At 38.0% G+C, this 18,642-nt stretch overlaps 1 protein-coding gene across 4 annotated transcripts in view; it reads left to right on the forward strand.

The window, feature by feature from the left end:
• The window catches only part of LOC125319585 (cAMP-specific 3',5'-cyclic phosphodiesterase 4D), a 368,051-nt gene that overhangs the window by 277,401 nt on the left and 72,008 nt on the right, over positions 1-18,642 (forward strand). For all 4 annotated transcript variants that reach the window (XM_048290860.1, XM_048290863.1, XM_048290861.1 and 1 more), the window contains 3 exons: positions 896-932; positions 3,074-3,147; positions 3,962-4,011. In XM_048290860.1, the coding sequence (XP_048146817.1) occupies positions 896-932; positions 3,074-3,147; positions 3,962-4,011 (161 nt within the window). The remainder of the gene's footprint in view (positions 1-895; positions 933-3,073; positions 3,148-3,961; positions 4,012-18,642) is intronic.

Here is an 18,642-nt window from a genome sequence, read left to right on the forward strand (position 1 = left end):
GCTTAAACTTAAATAACATTAAAATAGCACCAAATCAATGATAGTTTCTGTTAGAAGTTGCAACTTGTAATTTATCATGATAAATTCACTGCAGGAAAGTACAAGAAAATTAAAAGCAGAGTCATATTGGATTTTTGTCTTTGGAAAATTTCTTTTCACCTTAATTGCTGCCATATACTGGATAGGATAACTGAAAAGGCGAAGTTTTCCCTGTCCCTATTTTTTGACTCTATATCCTTAATGCTGCAGATGCTACTTTTATGCCCCTCAGTCTACTTGTATTTACAGGACCAAAATTTTATGACAACCATTTCAAGTGGCAGTTTTCCCTGCTCAAGAGAAGCAACCCCACTTTCTCTTCCTGCCTTTTGCCCTGTAGTGTGTCATCCTGGCACCTTGTCCATACATCGCCCCCGCGGAGGTGACATTGCCACAGCAACAGCACACTGTTAGTCATACACCCCATAACTACAGAAGTCTCAGTCAGTTTGGTAGTTTTACTAGGTTTTCACTCATCTGCAATGTGCTGCCCCACCATCCCCCTCTTCAGCCCTCACAAGCCTGCTGGAAACCCTCACTGGAGTCACTTTTGGAGTGTTCACTGCCATCCTTTGGGATGAAATGTCTGTAGATTAGACCTGGGTGGTCAGTCACCTATCCACCCCACAGCACAAAAACTGGTTGGTCTGTGAGCCTTCCCACAGACTTGCCAGGCAGTTGGGCAATAACTAAGTTGATATTTGCTTTTCAAAGAATGAGTGAAGCAATAATAGAGTGTAACTGTAGAGGAATAAAATTGGAGTTACCTATACTGCATTGTAAAACCTGATTTTCTTTCTGTTAAAGCAGCAAATTTTTGGTAATACCTAACTTATAACTCTGCTTATTTTTTCAGACACGGAGATGACTTGATTGTGACACCGTTTGCTCAGGTAGGCACAACTTTGCCATATTTCTCACACGGTCTTGTAATTTAAAGACAAAATGGCCAAACCAGTTGTTTTCTGTTGTTGATATTATATGTTTGCTTGAAAGAAGAAAAAGTGTCTCAACAGAAAGTCATAAACCTCCCACTCTGTTATCTACACCTCTGTTTCTTAACGCTTTTTGATTATCTGCAATGTTGAAGGGAAACAGCATAAACACCTTTGATCTCTTTCCAAATACTGTAACAGTCATGATTAAGACGAATCTCTGATTCCTGTTATTCTCTTATTTTTCTAATTACAATTTCTCCATCTGAACATCTTTTATGTATTGAGTACAATGAGATTTTTAGACATGAGATAAATTTTATCCAGAACACTTATGTTCCTTTACAAAACCAGGTTTGCTTTTTCTATTCAGATTCTGGTTTATACAATACCAGCTCAAAATTCTTTATAATTCAGATAAAAATGCCACAATTTTTCACAATAGTGCTGCCTTATAAAGCATGGAAAGTTAACATTGCTATTCCATGAACTCATGATGATGGGTTTTACTCCAAAACAGATAGGAATTGTTGTCAAATAACTGTAATTATAAAGTCATATGTGATTGAAGGTGAATGGAAAGAGAAAGGTTGAGTCACACAGCAGTCTCAAATAAGAATAAAGTGGCAGCTTCAGCCACACTATGCAGGTTACTTTGGTCAAATAATAAGCTGTTAAAAGAATATTAATTTAATAGTTTATTATATATTTAATTATATTGTAAATGGAGGCAGTGTTTATAAGACTCGATCAAGTCCTTAATATTAATAAAACCATCATCTTTTATTAGCAGAGAAAAGATTAAGCAAGGGCCTTCCATAAAAGTAGTCTGAAATCTCCACTGTATGCTGAGCATGCAAATTTGATGACATATATAATTGGTTTTAATCCATGCTGAATTAAAAGTAAGTCAGTTTGCTTTCTGATTTTTGGAAAGCAAAACATAAGGAAATGAATACTGTTTATCTAGACAAATGTATTTTATATTATCTTAACTCATTTGTAAATTACCTCCAATAGCTTGAACACTTCTTGAATACTTTCTGTTACAAGCTTTCATTATTATTTTTTCTTCAGTGTCCTACCTTCTTCCTACCTCCTGTATAAATTTAAGGCGCTATGAAAAGAGGGTTGTGCACTCCTCAACTCAAATCTCTGAAATCCAGCTTCCCATTGCTTCTTTTGTTATTCTTCACCAGGAATCCAGCCCAGTCTGGGCTGAGAAAATAAATGGTCAACTTCTGCAAAGACACACCAATGATTACTGCTGCTGCTTTCTCCTACTTCCAGCCTAGTTCCAACTAACTCTTGGTTCCTCTCTGACATCATCTGAACTACCTCTCCCCTGATGGAGAGGTTCATCTTATTACCCTTACATGGCACAAAATTTGTTGAGTGTTATCCAACTGCCTTCAGAAGGGAATGCCTCTGCCACTTGCAACAAGACACTCCTCTCTGCTGCATTCACTCTCTGCTGTCTTGCATGAAATTAAGTCCAGAAAGGAAGTAGTTCATCTGTATTGTCTTTGCCAATGCATAAAGCTTGTAAGAGCCTGCAGACTTTTCCTACCTTCTCTGGGGATGCCTTCCCCTTTCTCTGGCCTTCTGCACTAAGTCCCCAGGTCAACTGTGCCTCCTAGAGGAGACACTTTTACTTTTCCTGGCAATCTAGACAATCTCATTTCCTTTGTCCTTCAGAGTTTATGGGGACTGAACTGAAAATGATTCTGTAATTATTTCTTATGCATGACGTATTAGACTTGAATGGGCTATTATCTTCCAAACTCAAATGCTTTTATTGTTATTTTAAAGAAGTAAGTAGTATTTTGTAAAAAATTCCTCCTCTGCAAGTCAGCCTGCCTTCAAACAGATAATGAGTTGTTTATGAGGGGAACAGAAAAAGAGAAATAAACTACTGCCCTTCTATTACAGACATAATATTCTTAAATAATAGCCAAAGGTTCCAGACTAACAAGCCCAGGAAACCTTTTACAGTGGTTTTGCAACGTTCTTTCCTTTTTCTTTCAGCACAGTGGAGCAAAGATAGATCAGTCTCACTTGTGCAGAAATTTATACTGAAACCACTTTTTTTGTTCCAGGTTCTGGCCAGCCTGCGTACTGTCCGGAATAACTTTGCTGCATTAACCAATTTACAAGACCGGGCACCCAGCAAGTGAGTGTCATTTTTTGGCCACTGAACTTTTTGCAGTGATACTTTTTTAACGTAAACAAAGAAGACAAATAGATGTTACAGATTTCACTCTGTTCCACCAAACCTGCATGAAACAATGATGAATAAGTTTATTAATCCCCTGAAGGTGTTATATTTGGTAGCTGAGACAACGGCTCCCTTGCCTTCTAATAGATCTTGCATTGCTGTCCTTGCATAAACTTGGAGCAGGTTTTTGCAACTTACATGATTTTCAATAAAGTAGTCATATGTCTAAGATTATTCAAAGATGATCACTCAGGCACAATTTGAGTCTTGCAAATGAAACAGAGTGAGCAGACAGCTGCACTCACTGAGAGCTGCTTGCATGATCTCAACCTAGAACTCTACCTAACTCATCCAAGGTAGTGATACCCTAACTTACCCACAGTAGTTCATAACTGTAAATGAGCCATTATAAATATGGATCTTTCTCCAGTCATATTACAGCATCACAGTTAACACTAATGTTAGTTACACTGGCAAATGTAGTGAAGTAATTTCCTTCAGCCAAAATACACATCTTGAGAACTAGAAGTAATTAGCATTTCAAAGAAAAGAATGTCTTTGTAAATGTTTATAAATCACATTTCAAACTATGTACAAGCTCTAGGTGTGATTAGGCAGGCTTTTAATAAACCTGTAAGTTTCCAAAATATTACTGCCCTGGAGTTCCCAAATAAATTCCCAGGTAATGTATTATCTGTTATATTGTTCAAGGATTCAGTCATCTGTGAGTTCATCAGGCTTAAAACTTTTCTCATTTCCTTTTTAATAGACGATCACCAATGTGTAGCCAACCATCTATTAACAAAGCAACTATAACAGGTAAGAATAATTTATTCATAAAAGCATCTAACTGAAAAATGCGTTTTATAGTAATTAATGTATATTGCTTCATATCCTTATATCTGTTTTATTAAAGAGGTTTTGAGTCACATAGTGGCTCAAATTGGTAACTTTTAGTGTTCTATCATGTTAACTTCTGATATCTATTTCATTAGTCCAGTTTTAAGTTCTTTCCCAATTCTTCTTCTTTTTATACCAGTGTGTGACTTTGTCATGAATACATTCATTAGCAACTTTTTGCAAGGAAATCTAGTAGAAAAAGCTGATATGATGAATCCATTGATCTTTCTTTTTGGGACATAGAGTTCTGTAGCTATACAGACACAAAGCCTTCACATTAAAAGTGCTTATGCAATGAGGAGAAATTTTCAAAACTGACTTTTCTGATGTAGAATGGTAAATCCTATTTCTATAACATTTGTATGAGGGGAAAAAAATCCTTTTAAAAGACAATATTATTTCTAAGGAAACATTGACTTAAGAACAAGACTAACAGTGTAACAGTGTAAATTACATTAATATTTTGAAAAATTTTACCCCACGCTACTTTTGGTTATCTTTTTGACAACTTGGTCTTAGGTGTCTTTATGGGAATACACTTTTCTGGACCCTGTATTTTTTATATCATGTTAATTCACAGGTTCTTACACTGTGTAATTTTCCAGGTAGTTACTTTTTCTATCATGTTCTAGCAAAGTGAAAGAGCATTTGCTTTTCTTCTTGATGAAAGTATACTTACTAAACAGGCAAATTATTATTTAAACCAGAAACGCAATTTTCCATAATTTTCAAAATATATCATCTTTTTAATTGAATTATACATTCATATCTCTAGAAAAAAATGGTACTTCAGCAATTTTGAGGAGACGTGTGGCTTTTCAGTGTTGAATAGTTTCTGCTTTTAGGCTCTGGAATGTGTTAAAATCAATGGGTTTTTTCAACTAACCTCTCCCAATATCCATATTTACCTTAAAAGGACCCAGTCTTGGCAGTGCTATATAGTTTTATTCTCCTAGGAACTCATCATACAGTATGAGCATTTGTGTGTAGGGCTCATCAGGGAACAGAAGGTTAAGTCTTTAAATCTATTCTATTAACAGAAAGACATCATGTTAATTAAATATTAGAAGATATAGATATATATGATCTATATATATAGAAGATATATATATAGATATGATCATTTGTTAATATATTTCTTGAAGAGATGATTTTGGGCATTGGTTTCAAATTGCTCTCTATAAGCCATTTCAGTTATGAATATTATATCTATTTTTGATTTTTTGATTTGTCTCACAGCAGAGTAATCCAGAAATATTTAAGCTGGAGATAGAGATACTCAAAAATAGGGCTCTTTCTTCAACTCCAAGGGACTAACTTTAGAAAACTTATAAGAGTAAAATTCATGACACTAAAAGGAAATACAATATCCAGAAGAGAAGATGTGCGTGCAGGTGAACCCTCTTACATGTTCTCCCACAGCTATTTGCCATAGGTCAGCTTCTTTTCTCCAGCAGGAGAAGCTGTTCAGACAGCAGGACGCAAGACACTCTCTGTAGGAAGATGTTTCGCTTTTTAAATTCTCCCTGGTCTGAAGGTTTCCATTCATTTAATCTGCAGGGTATACTCTACATGTCAGCCATAAATCATCTGAAATTTTAAAGTTTAGAAAGAAGGTACTACAGTCAGCTCTCCAATTAATCTAGAAAATTATTCTTTGCCAATAAATTCAAAGGCAGCAAGAAAAGGCAAAGAACAGTAAGAATAATTTAGTCTAATTTAGTTTAATCTAATTTCTCAGAAATGCTGCTGGATTTGCTGTGCCCAAATTATGCACTGAACTGGATGATCTTGGGCCTGTGTGCACTGGATATAAGAGGTTGAAAGACTTTAGTGATATAGCAAAGATATTAAGTCACTATAAAGCATGAAAATGGCTACAATTAATTTTGACTGTTGAATGGAGATTGAGGCTGGATACTATTTTGCATGAAAGGGTTTGCCCGTTCTTAGTTATGAGCTGGGTTTGATATTTCCATGGCAACAAATTTCATGGCAAAGGTGCAGAAATATGCACAGGTTTGTTCTTGGGGCATATAGAATTCTAGTAAAACATGTTTACAGCACTATGTTAAGAAGAAAGATATATTAAAAACACTTCTGCTACATTTCACAGAATAATTGAAAACACTTTCAGATGCTTTTTGAATTCTTGTGAGGAATGTTCAAAATGTAACTTATACAGACCTTTCCTGCTACGAAATCCTCCTGGTTGTGCTGTTGTGTCATGGAGTATCCAGACCAATACAACAGCCAGGGTAGTGTCTCATCATGTCATCCAGATGGCTCAGCTTGCAATCTCAGCAAGAACTGATTGACAAGGTAGCAAACTAGGTGACTGGAGCGCACAGTGTCACTAAGCTATATTGATGATTAACCAGAAAACAGACACTTAAGATGGAGATTTTATGTTGCTAAACTTCCTGGAAGATGTGTCATTGGGAAGTTTCTCTCTGAGGAAAGGGATGATCACAGAAGGGAACTACTGCAGAATATACAGGGAAAACAACAAAGGAAGGACAAAAAGCAATCTGGTAAAGCCAAGAGCAAAATTGAAAGAACAAACTAAAAAAGCAAGAGCAAAATTCTCTTGTTTGCTCTTTTAAGAATTCACCATGAGGCATAAATCTGTGACAAAATACCTTAGCAAAAAAGCAAGAAACTGTGACATTGAGAAGAGAAGAAGCACAGGAATCATATGTTCAAATTCTTAGAAGCAACAGCTACCATGGTAGCCTTAATATTTATGGTGATTTTTCAGTGTAAATATATAGAGATTGGTGATCAAAATAAAGTCTTTTCTATTCAGTATATCCACATGAATCCCTTTTGGAAGCTGTGTTGAAAGAAGCTAATGAATATCAATGACATACTTGAAGTTCATTATCAGAAAACTATGCTCTAAGGTGCTGAGTGTTCCTTTTGCAGAGAAATTAGGGAGTAGGAGATGGGAGCTTTTCATGTAACAACAGAATTTTTAGATGCCACTTTTCATACTTGCTTTAGACTCTAGGGTGTAAATATCTGTTTTAACTATAGTTAGTGTGAATAAGCAGAAATTAAAGCTTACTTCTGTTAGAAGTCTTCAAAGGGATATTAATTCCCTACAAATGCCTCTCTCCCATGACTGAGACTAGCCTGGAATAACTCAGTTTGCTGAACAGTTCTCCCATGCTTGGTGTTAACTACTTCAACCAAAAGAGGGGTCTCTCTCACTATAAAACATACTAGTGTTTAATTTCAAACTGACAGTAATTCTCTTAACATGACCAGTGAAATATAAATATTTTTTTTTCCAAAAAATGAGACTATCTGTGACACAAGGATTGAGCTTGCCAGTTTTATACTACAATTCTGTCCACTCATCCAGTCCACACTTCCAGAGTTTGCTTATGAGGATATTGTGTTGAAGGACAGTGTCTAAGGCCTTGCTGAAGTCACTGCATGAGACTTCAGCTGGAGTACTACATCAAGATCTGAGACCCCCAGCATAAGAAAGACTTGTACCTTCTTGAGCCAGTCCAGAGGAAGCCAGGAAGATGATCAGAGGGCTGGAGTACCTCTCCTGTGAGGACAGGCTGAGAGAGTTGCATTGCTCTGTCCAGAGAAGTGCAAGGTTCCAGGGTGATCTTATTGGAGCCTTCAAGTACATAAAGGAGCCTACAGGAAAGCTGAAGAGGGACTCTTTACGAGGGTTTGTTATGATAGGATAAGGGGAAATGGCTTTAAGCTGAAAGAGGGCAGATTTAGATTAGATATTAGGAAGAAATACTGAGTGGTGAAGCACTGGAACAGGTTGCCTAGAGAAGTTGTGAATGCCCCATGCCTGGAAGTGTTTGAGCAGGGGCTTTGAGCACTCAGAACCTGGTCTAGTAGAAGGTGTTGGAACTAGATGATCTTTAAAGTCTCTTCCCACCCAAACCATTTTATGATTCTATGAATTCTAAGAGTAGAGAAGAGTATTTATATTTTGCAGTCCAGAGCATATTCAGATTTAGCTTCCATTGAAGTCCCTCCATCTGATCCATGAAGTTCAGTAACCAAGCAGCAATGTAGATCTCCTTTGTTTTAGCTAGTTTCAGCTATTTCATTTTTGCTAAACAAGCTCACAATTTTTCCAGCAAGTGTTTTGAATATAGGATTGATAATAATCAGCTTTAGTGGAGTTGAACAATTCTAGTGGAGTTGAACCAGTTCCCCATCATTTCTTTGAAAAGTACTTTAAAGTGACCTGTATATTGTTTTCTTAAACAATCAACAATATTTTTCATAAATAAAACAGATTTGGAAAACAGCCATATTTACATCAGGTACTCTTCAGTTAATCATTAAAAGGCGTTATCTAGGTCATGATAAACAGAGAGTTATCTCACTTATAGCCTTGTTAGCCACAACACAAACAAAATAATATTGCTTAGTGAAGTACAGGGCACAAATCACATTCAGACTGAAATTCATTCATCCATCCCCTGACCTATAGTAAGTAAGGTACGCAGCTAACAGGTAAGGCATTGGAGAGACAGGAGTCTGCTCCCCACCCAGACTGTCACAGTCACTTCCTCATCTTTGGGGGTGAATTAGCAGCTTCATCCCTTGCACGTGCAGAGTTTGTGAGCATTTGATACCAATGAATGGAAGCCATATTTGCTCGCATTCAGAAAAAGTTTCTCCGTGTCATAGCTGTTGCAGCACTTTCGTGTGCTACAGTGAAAAAAAAACTGCTTAAAAAGAGTCATTTAGTAAACTGTTTTTCCTTTTCAAAAGGAATTGTCTCCAGTTCAGCTCCATCAGTTTAAGGAAGAGGTTGTTATTAACATGATACAACTGTGAGGGATTGCTGAATACTTTATCCATCTTGATTTGTAGAGTTTTAGTTAATGTTGCAAAACTTCCCTAACTGAAAGACTTCAAATGAAATCTATACGTAGGGCTCTTTTAGTGTCAGTGGGTTTGTAAGACAGTGATTACCCTTCTTGAGGCAGAACAGCAGGAAGAGGACTGATGTGGTTTTGAACCAGATAAGCTGTTTATGTATCATCTCACATTCAAGGAGGTGAATAAAACCATGGTACAAAATAGAATACTCTCTATATTTGAATAGTGCCCTTCAGCACTGATACCTGATAGGTAAATATGTAAGCTTTCATAAAATAGAAAGTTAAACAGAGAAGTATAAGTCATAGTTTACAACATTCCTGGCAAGAATGCCCATGTAATTAAAATTAACCACCCAAATCAAAAATTAGAAAATAAAAGTAGATGTTTTGCAGTGTGTAGACAACAACACTTGGCCCTTACCTGTGAATTTAATTTTTCAACAGTCTGTTTTAGTAGAAATATTTGGTGGTTACTAAAGTGCATAGAGACTAGAATGCATCATAGAGCTGACCTCTGCTTGTTATCTCCATCTAGCACTTCAGGTTACTTTTTTATAAGACTGCAGTGTAGTACAGCCTTGATTTTGTTACAGACTCACCCATTTTGGAGTTAGAATAGGGATCCATTTAAAAATAAAACCTGAGAGGCATTATCAGTCTTCACATCAATAGTCTTATATGCAACCCTGCATAAATCTTTGCTTCTTACTTTTAAATTGGTCTCATATTTTGCTGCATCAGTAAATCCTTGTATCACCATTTCACCCAAACTGTCCACTTCACTGGAAAGAGAGACAGGGTGACAAGCTTCATGTGCTTCTTCTCCTTTCATCCTGTGTCAGTTACAGGCACTGGTAGTGTAGCACAGGAGAGAACGGTACATGACCCCAGGCTGTATTTATTGTATTCATAACAGCAGTAGAACAATTTAAAAGAGTGAAATGTGGTTTGGTTTTTAGGAATGAGTTGCAAAAAATCAGAAAGAAAAATAAGACTCTTGCCTATGTAATTTTTCTCATTCCTATTACAAATGCTGTCCTTTGTCTGATGAATATAGAAAATAAAACTGAAGCAGACGTGGTTTCTGGTATGACTGCTGGATGCGGTCTGAGTGTACCCTCTTTTCACATCTTCATCCAGCATCTGGCATTTCTGATCAGGGACACATTATCATCTCTCCAATTCAAAAGTTATATTTGAAAGTAGATCTTTTTTCCTTTAATAGATTACTGAAAAACTGGCCTTTTCAAGCCTATTCACTCTCCTGAGTATCCGTTTAAAAAATTAAGGGCTACATTGAAATAATCCGTTAAATTGCAAAGTTCTACTTTCATTATATGCAGGTTCCTGAGTAAGGAGCCTGAACACAGCAGTGAATCAGAGCGACCAGAAGCCATGGTCAGACAACCCTGGAGAAAAGCTACAACAAAGCCTCCCTTTTCTGTATTTTCTCTGTCTGACCTCATGTATTTTGCTTTGCATCCTGCAAAATGACTCATCTTCAGGTGAAAGGTGTAATGCCAGGTCTGGTGGTAGGCATATCCGCTTGTGCCTACTGTGCTTTCTCAGGAACGAGGATTAAAAATTTCAAGAATAAGCAATGCCTAAAAGTCAGCCTTCTGCTCTCAGGCCAGAAGTTACAACATATTCATGCAAAAAGACGTCTTTTTCCAATGTTAGGTAATTCGACTCAGAAAATATTTGGTAGTGGGAACTGGGAAGCATGGAAGCAAGTGATTGGCATACAGTCAGGTATTTAGACATCCCCCTGTGCTTCATGCTTCCAGTTGGCTGTCTTGGTATCAAATCCCTCTGAACAACCACAGGCATTCATTACAGTCAGGGGAGGCAAGCAGGTGTCTCAGGGATTGCACGTGCTCTGCAGAGGCCCTAAACCCCCACACTGCCTCTGCAAAATCTTGGAGTTACCCAAGGACGTTAATTTGGTGTCACTGTCCATGAGAGAGACCAGCAGTAGGCAGCTTAGCATCGTCCCAAACATTCTAAAGTATTCTCTACCAGAAGCCTGTCAGAGAAGAACTGCAGCAAAAATTTTACCAAATTTGACTTTGGGATTTTGGGAGGAACGATGGGAGGCAATGAAACCCAGTAGTTCTTACTGGAGAACTTTCACTTGAAATGTTAAATGTGACAGGGTATGACTTTAAAATTCCCTACTCAAACCCAAATCATAGTACTCAGACAGGTTTTCAGAGCTTTATGACTGTTGCTTTCTGTTAATAGAATTGGAAAATTTATGTGTTTTTGTCATAGTCCTTAATCAGCTCACAGTTAACAAGATTCATCTCTGTCCTGAGTAGAGGTAAACTTTATTTGTACTAGGGAAATCTTGATTTTATTCCCATTATGATGATTTTCTGAGTTAATGAAGTAGCTGTGGTCACATGCATAAAGTTTTAATTGTTATGGAGTATTAAAAAATTATTCCTAAATATTTACATTAAAATGCTAGCATAAAATTGCCAATCTGATTAATTATTCCTTCTGCCCACCGTATTTTAAATTAATTTCTTTGGCTGATATTTATATTTGAACATTTAAATTACATATGAAGTTGGACGAATGTTAAGCCAAATAAAAAATAAAGATGAGAGACAAAAACTTAAGGTAGTCTCTCCTAAATCATAGGATACTATGTTAAAAATAAAAGGTTTATTTCCCTAATTATAATGAGCAAGGTAGGATTATATCCAAGCGAGTGAATTTTGCCCCTAGGTAGCTTACTACTATGCTAAAAAAATGTGAATTAAATCAGGAGTGTATTACAGAAGTGACTACTGGATTAGCAAGCATTTACAAATTCCCCTTGTATTAAGTCATATGCTAATAGCTTACTTAGTGCACATACTGCAGAACTATTGACTAATTAGTGTTTAATTTAAGGTGTGCAAAGAAGACTAGAATAAAAAGCCTAGGAAGAAGTCTAGAAATGAAGAAGAAAATCAAACAAGAGTTTCCAAACATGGAAAGCTGAGCTAACTAAATGTTATCACTGGGATTTGGGAAGCTCCAGCAGATGACAGTAGGCAACTAATGGGAAAGAAAACAGTATTTGTTTGGGGAAGAGTCTTTAATACTGTTGTGGTATCATTATTGTAGATGTGGTTGGTTTTGCTATTAATGTTACTAGGTTTGAACCCTAATTTTCAAAGAGAAAAAGAAAAATCAGAATTTTGTGTAGGTTAATTCTTTTTAATTGGAGTTCAGCAAATACAAGCAATGGCAAATGATACCTGACCCCCAAACTGTGTTTTTTATTTTGCTCTTTCTGCTTCTTTTCTGATTCCTTTCCAAAAAGGGATCTGTATGATCTATTTCAGCATTTCAGCTGCATAAATATATTTATTCTCCAGTGGCTTCCTCCTTTTTAATTTTTTGAGGGGGTTTGGGGGTGAATCTCAAAACATTTTTTGGCATATAAGATAAAGAGAATTTGTATCTCATCAAATTTGATCTCATGAATCTCATTGCATTCTCATCTGTTTGTTTGAATCTCATCATTCTTTGTTCAATCTTCAATTCTGAAAAACTATCACATAAAGGAGGTGGGCAGAGAAAGGTTAGTCCTACAGCAATATATGTTTTTGCAGTTTGAGGTAGTATTTTCAAAAAGCAAGCAGCTAACATAGATAGTATGCATATGACTTTCATACAGGAAAGCAACAGTCATGTGGTTAAACCACGTAGTCCTCACATGCTTCTGCTACTTGGAGATGTATGTAAGCATAGATACAGCCATAGATACATATATCAGCCGTAGATATTCACGGTATGATAATGGGAAACCAAAATCTGATCGCCTTGCTTCTGCTGATTCTCACAATAAAATCTGCAAGGTTTTGCTTTGCTGAGTAAAATCTGAACCTGCAGCACCAATTAGTCTTTAACTACACTTTTCTTTGGTCTAGTGCAGTTCCACCCTCCTTGCAGATTTATACTCCCTTGAATTCTGTCTATCATCACCTTTTGTGTTTGGGTTATTTCTTCCTTAGGAGGCAGAGGTGGCTGTGTCATATAATGCAGTGAAAAGCTGTGGTGTGGGAAGACACTAGGAAGAAAAAGGCTCCTTGTAGCATCAGTATACACTCCAAAAAAGAAGGGTACAGTGCTGTTCCACAAATACTGTTCTCTAAACATACCCACTGAAACACAGAATTGATGCTCAGAGGAATAAATGTTGCTTCAAAATTTGTTTGTGCTTCAACAATATGTTGGTGGTAAGACCTGGTGTGTTGAAATACTTGCTAGTTCTACTTTGAAAACTCTTTCGTCCAAAAGAGACGTTGGTCTTCTCTATAAAAGAAGGGCTATAAAAATTGCACCTATTTTTCAAGAGTTTCTTTGAAGATTGGTTGTTAAAATAAATAGGTATTTCTACTTCATAGTATACATAGTTTTACTCATATGCATTTGTTTTTGAAAACTATGTGCTTTGATAGTTCTGTGAGAGGCCAGTACTGCAAGCATTATTTCCAATCACAGCTCAATCCTGCAGAACTGAATTATAAAACATCTACTATGGCCACATTATCTTTGCAAAATAAAAAAGGTTTACATAAGTATTCTGAAGACTAAAATTCCACAGAATAAAATCAAAATATAGTATTTTTTTCTTAACGACTGTAGTTCTTTGACTGAAAGTAACGACTCCATCAGTCAAAAATACACCATAAAAAATCCATCTTTCTCCTAAGAGAATGTAATTAATGTAATTTCTTTACAAGTTCAGCAAGTTGGTGGAAAAGGCAGATTACCGTTTTAATGTCTAAGTTACTGATTAGCTCCTCATCTGGCACTGCTTAGACAAGGTTATTTGGAAGCTACAGTTAATATTTCAGTGCAGGGAAAGAGTCTCCCTAGTGCATTCTCAGGCAGCCTGGCAAATGAGAAGGACTACAAGACATATAAATACCCCTCAGCTCATTCTGCTAAGTGAGAAGACACCGACAGAAATGAAGGAGTAAAGTTTGACTTTTCATCCACCAGAATAAATGCTCAGTGTTAGTAAATCCCCAGGCTAAAGCCCACAGTCTCACAGCTTCATGGCTAGCAGATAAGGTTTAGCTATGATCAGATCCCTGGCATGAGTAGCAATGTACATTTAAATAAAACTTATCATATATTTGAAGTTTATATTAGCCACTTTCCTTTTCAGAAGATTGTTTCTAGCAGTTCTCAAACTAGTCTCTGTGTTGTATTGCTGGTTGTGCTGCTGAAGAATGGACTGTTAACCAGATGCCAGTCAGGATCATGAAAAAAGGCTTTAGTCTATGCAACTGGCACAGTAAACTAAAGCATAAACTCTTTCATAGAAAAGATTGTTCACCACATCTAATGAGTTGTTTAATTGTGAAATTGTTTAGCAGAGGAACAGGACTCAGCGTTCTTGACTTTGTTTACTTCATACAGTCTGTTCTGTTAGCTGAGGTTGGAAACAGAAATTGTTCTTTAGAGGGACAGGGGAAGGGGGGAAGGGGTTCGGTATTCTTCTGTGAAGACTTTCTCCGTGAAGAGAATGTCATTCCACTATTTCTATCTGGCCATATTTCAAGGCTTCAATTCTCAATTCTTGCCATTACAGAAACTCCTGTAATACAAAAACATGGCTTCAGTGTTACTAATACTTCGGAAGTGTGTAGCTGAGAATAAATGTCAGGCTCTCCTATGAAGTGGAAATGTTAGCACAACAGATTGTAGTCCATCACAGCTTTAAATGGGAATGGAATTTCAAGGCTACTCCTAAGGCAAAGAACATGAATCAGTGGTTGTCCTTGTGCATGAGTCTATTAAGTGGATTTATCAGAAATACCCAGCTAAAAATTACATTTGAGGAAATAAATATCCTCTAGCTACTAATTCTGGGGGGAAAAAGTTTAACTTGGCTTCTAATTTCAAAATTGTCTTACTTTACCTTTTTTAATATATTCTTATCCCATCCTGAAACACTATACATATTTACTTCATATAGGTTGTTACCTCGCAGTTCAATGTTCTACTACTTTCATATTAGACTCAAAATCATTACAAGTCTATTTATTAAAATATACTAATAAGAAGAGTAAATTTTTAAATTTTGTTTACACCTATAAGTGCACAGACAAAGCACTTTATATGGTGAAGGGACTGTTTTCTGATAGTCTTTGCTGCTATATTGATCATCTTAAATGGATGCTATGTCCTAGACAAATAGAAATCTTATCTCATCTGAAAGAGTTACACAATCAGAATTTTTTTTTGTAAGCTTAGACTCGGAAAACTCCCAATATCTTTTGAATTTCTTTTGGTGTCTATACACAAACAAAGACAAATACATTACTCTCCCAGAGCCAGAGACTCTTGAGTTCATCACAGGCAGTAGCAATGGACTTCTGCCATAAAACTCCACACTCAGAGCTGACAGTTCCTCTGGATCTTAAAACTCTTGCACTCAGTATAAACAGAATTCAGGCAAAATTGTTCTCCAGTATTCTGTTGTTGAACATTATGCATGAAGCTTAACCATTTTTTTTAAATTTTACTTTAATGAGTAGAAATCTGGGTTTTATTTCCTTCATTTCTGTTACTGCTCTTGGTTTGACTGTCCACTCTGAGATTGAAGGAACAACCCCAGTGAGCAGAATTTGATTAAGCTTTTTCAGGCCTGGCCAAGATTTGACTTAATTTTTGCATTTCTCTTTCTCTGGATTTTCACCTTGCTACACAGGTGGCATGAATGATACCAGTCCTGTCACGACTCCCCACTTGGTACTATGGTGGTTGTTTTCATTGAAAAAGCTGATGGCTGGCCTATATTTCCACCTTAATTGCTGTGTCTGGAAGAGTGACGACAACAACAGGCCAATTTTAAAAATTAAGAAATTTAGTCATGGCTTTAGGGAGCTGTCTGTAAATGGATTAAGCCTGCTTGCTGCAAGCCATTTTTGACAGTTTTTTCAGTCATTTTTAAGCAAAGGCCAACTGTAGCTTAATTCTGTTGATGCAGCAGGACGTTTATAACACATCTGACCTTCTGAAGAAGAATCACTATTTTGAATAATGTAGATATAGGACAGGCTTTGTTTTTCTATCTCCTCCCTTACATTTTCTTCATTCTTGCAAGACACAGCTGCCACCATAACCAAGAATAATATATGACTATCAGATAAAGAAAATGCTGCAAGATTTCCACTCCTTTCTCTTATAATTAAACCTGTTTGAGCCCTCTTGGCTTCTGTAGAAATTACTCACTTCCTGTAGTTGAAAAAAAGTGCATCTGAAATGAGTGATGTGCTTACTTAGCAGAAAAAGAACACGAATAGTTTATGTATGCTTTTTCTATCTCCTTTCTGGCTTTACCATCCACTTGAAGAAAAGCTTTCTAAAACAAAAGTAACAACGGTTATTGTGAAGTGCAGATATTACAATGAAACAAAGCAGCAGCAGCAGGCGTGTCTACAGCTCTGCCAGTCTGCTGTGCTTTGCTTTTGCAAGTCCATCAAAGTGCCACTTCCCACTTTGTGGGCTGAAGTCATACACAGGGCCAACAGCTGTAATTATTTTGAAAAGTAATGGAGTTTCAAGTGTTTTTGCTAGGACTGAACATTTGGCTCTCACTTCTTGGGTGGGTGGGAGTGCTAATGATTCATTATGTTCGCAGTAACAGTACATCCATTGCAAACTCTGTGCTAAAATGTATCTGACTGCAAAATCAGAAACAATCCAGGAATTGGTATTAGTATGCAAAAAACCTGGGGCTTAAATGATGCTAATACATTTCATTCAAAGGGGAATTTTGCTTTAGAGACAAGGACATAAACTGGGGGGTAATTTTATAAAATTGAATTTGTTGTATTTTGGACATAGGTGTATGTATAGAATATATTGGGGGGGTATAGAGAACACATGAGGGTAAGGATACATAGTAAAGGTTTGGACAGGAGAGGAAAGCTTGTAAGAACAGATATTTTCAGACATTTATAGTAACAGATGATGAGGATAACTGGCAATCAGCCGAGTCACATGTTATGAGGTACACACCAGACTCACACACTATACGGATGCTGCAGATTACAGTGTAAATCCTGTTAGATTTAACATCACCAAGCCAGTCTGACAAACTAATCACTGTCCTTCTCTCCCACAGTTTTCCCACTAGTTCAGACTTGGAATGTGTTTTATCTCATAAATTCTCAGAAGGTCTTTTTCCCTTTTGTTTTCTACAACACAGTGTCTGCAGTTTGATGCAATATCCTGCCTGCATATTAGTGGCCTTGACCTCCCAGATACCACACGCACTTCTAATGCCTGTTCTTTCCACACGGTTTTCCCAGCATCACGTGGAACGTTCAAGCATCACATCCATATAGCTAAAATACTTCTGAAGGAATGTCGATTGCCAAACCTCACGACCTCTAGTGCCAAAATAACCATACACTCAGGTGCTTCTCATCCTCCTGCTGCTGTAGTTAGGTGGGCTGCCATGGAAAACAGATGCTAGCTGTGACATGAAACTGCCATGGAAGGGGAGAGACTCGGCCTCTCGGGGTGAATGTTTTAGACTCATTTTTCAAACGTTTAATGCCTTTAGGAAACAGCTTTTCGCTGACTCTCGACTGAGCGCCCCGTGGTGCCGGCTGCCCGGAGGTTCCGCGGGCCGCCGCCTGCTCAGCCCATGCTCCCCCGGCACACGCTCCGCCGACCGCGGGGACGAGAGCCGGCTCCGGGCCGGGTGCCCGTGTGAGGGAAACGCGGCTCTGCCGGGCGCTGCCGGGGGCCGGGACGGGGCTGGGACAGGGCTGGGACGGGGCTGGGACAGGGCTGGGACAGGGCTGGACGGGGCGAGGCCGGACGGAGGGCACGTCCCGGGGGCTGCGGCGGCCGGCGGCGCGACAAGCGGCGGTACTGACACCAGCGGGGGCTGCGGAGCGGGGAAGGGACGCTCGGAGCGTCCGTCCCGCTTCTCCGCCCCTCCTGACGCAGGCGGTGCCTGGTGACATTCCGGATAGGGCACACACAGCCAGAGTTGTGTCACCGACACGGCCCGCGGTTCGAGCCGAGTTCTTACGTTTTTGCAATCTGTGTGGTCATGTCGATGGACTGTTTTTCGTAGAACCATAGAATGGTTTGGCTGAAAGGCTCCTTAAAGAACATACTCTTCCAGCCCCCTGCCATGGGCAAGGACACCTCCGACTAGACTAGGCTGCTTACAGCCTCATCCAGCCTGGCCTTGAACACTTCCAGGAATGGGGTATCCATTTCTCTGGTCAACTGGTTCCAGTGCTTCACCACCCTCACAGTAAAGAATTTCTTTCTAACATCTGATGCAAATCTCTTTCCTTTCTGTTTAAAGCTATGCTTGCCCATATAAAATGCCCTCTCCAGCTCTCTTGTAAGCTACCTTTACATAAACAAAAGCCAGTAAGGTCACTCAGAAGCTGCCTCTTTTCCAGGCTGAACAATCCCAATTCCCTATTCCCTTAGCCTTTCATAGTTAGTTGGATCTTGAGGGAGGGGGTTTAGATGCACCTGTAAATCTGTGTTTCTGGTGAGGAAGCAAGCAAAGTCTCTTAACTGGAATCACCTTAAAAATACATTGTGATAGTAACTGATGCACTTTCATACAATGTAGAAATAATTTTGTATTTACTTGAATCTTAACTGTTAAATATTCTCT

Source organism: Corvus hawaiiensis, chromosome Z (genome assembly GCF_020740725.1).
Source record: "Corvus hawaiiensis isolate bCorHaw1 chromosome Z, bCorHaw1.pri.cur, whole genome shotgun sequence".
In the NCBI taxonomy this organism is placed as follows: Eukaryota; Metazoa; Chordata; class Aves; order Passeriformes; family Corvidae; genus Corvus; species Corvus hawaiiensis.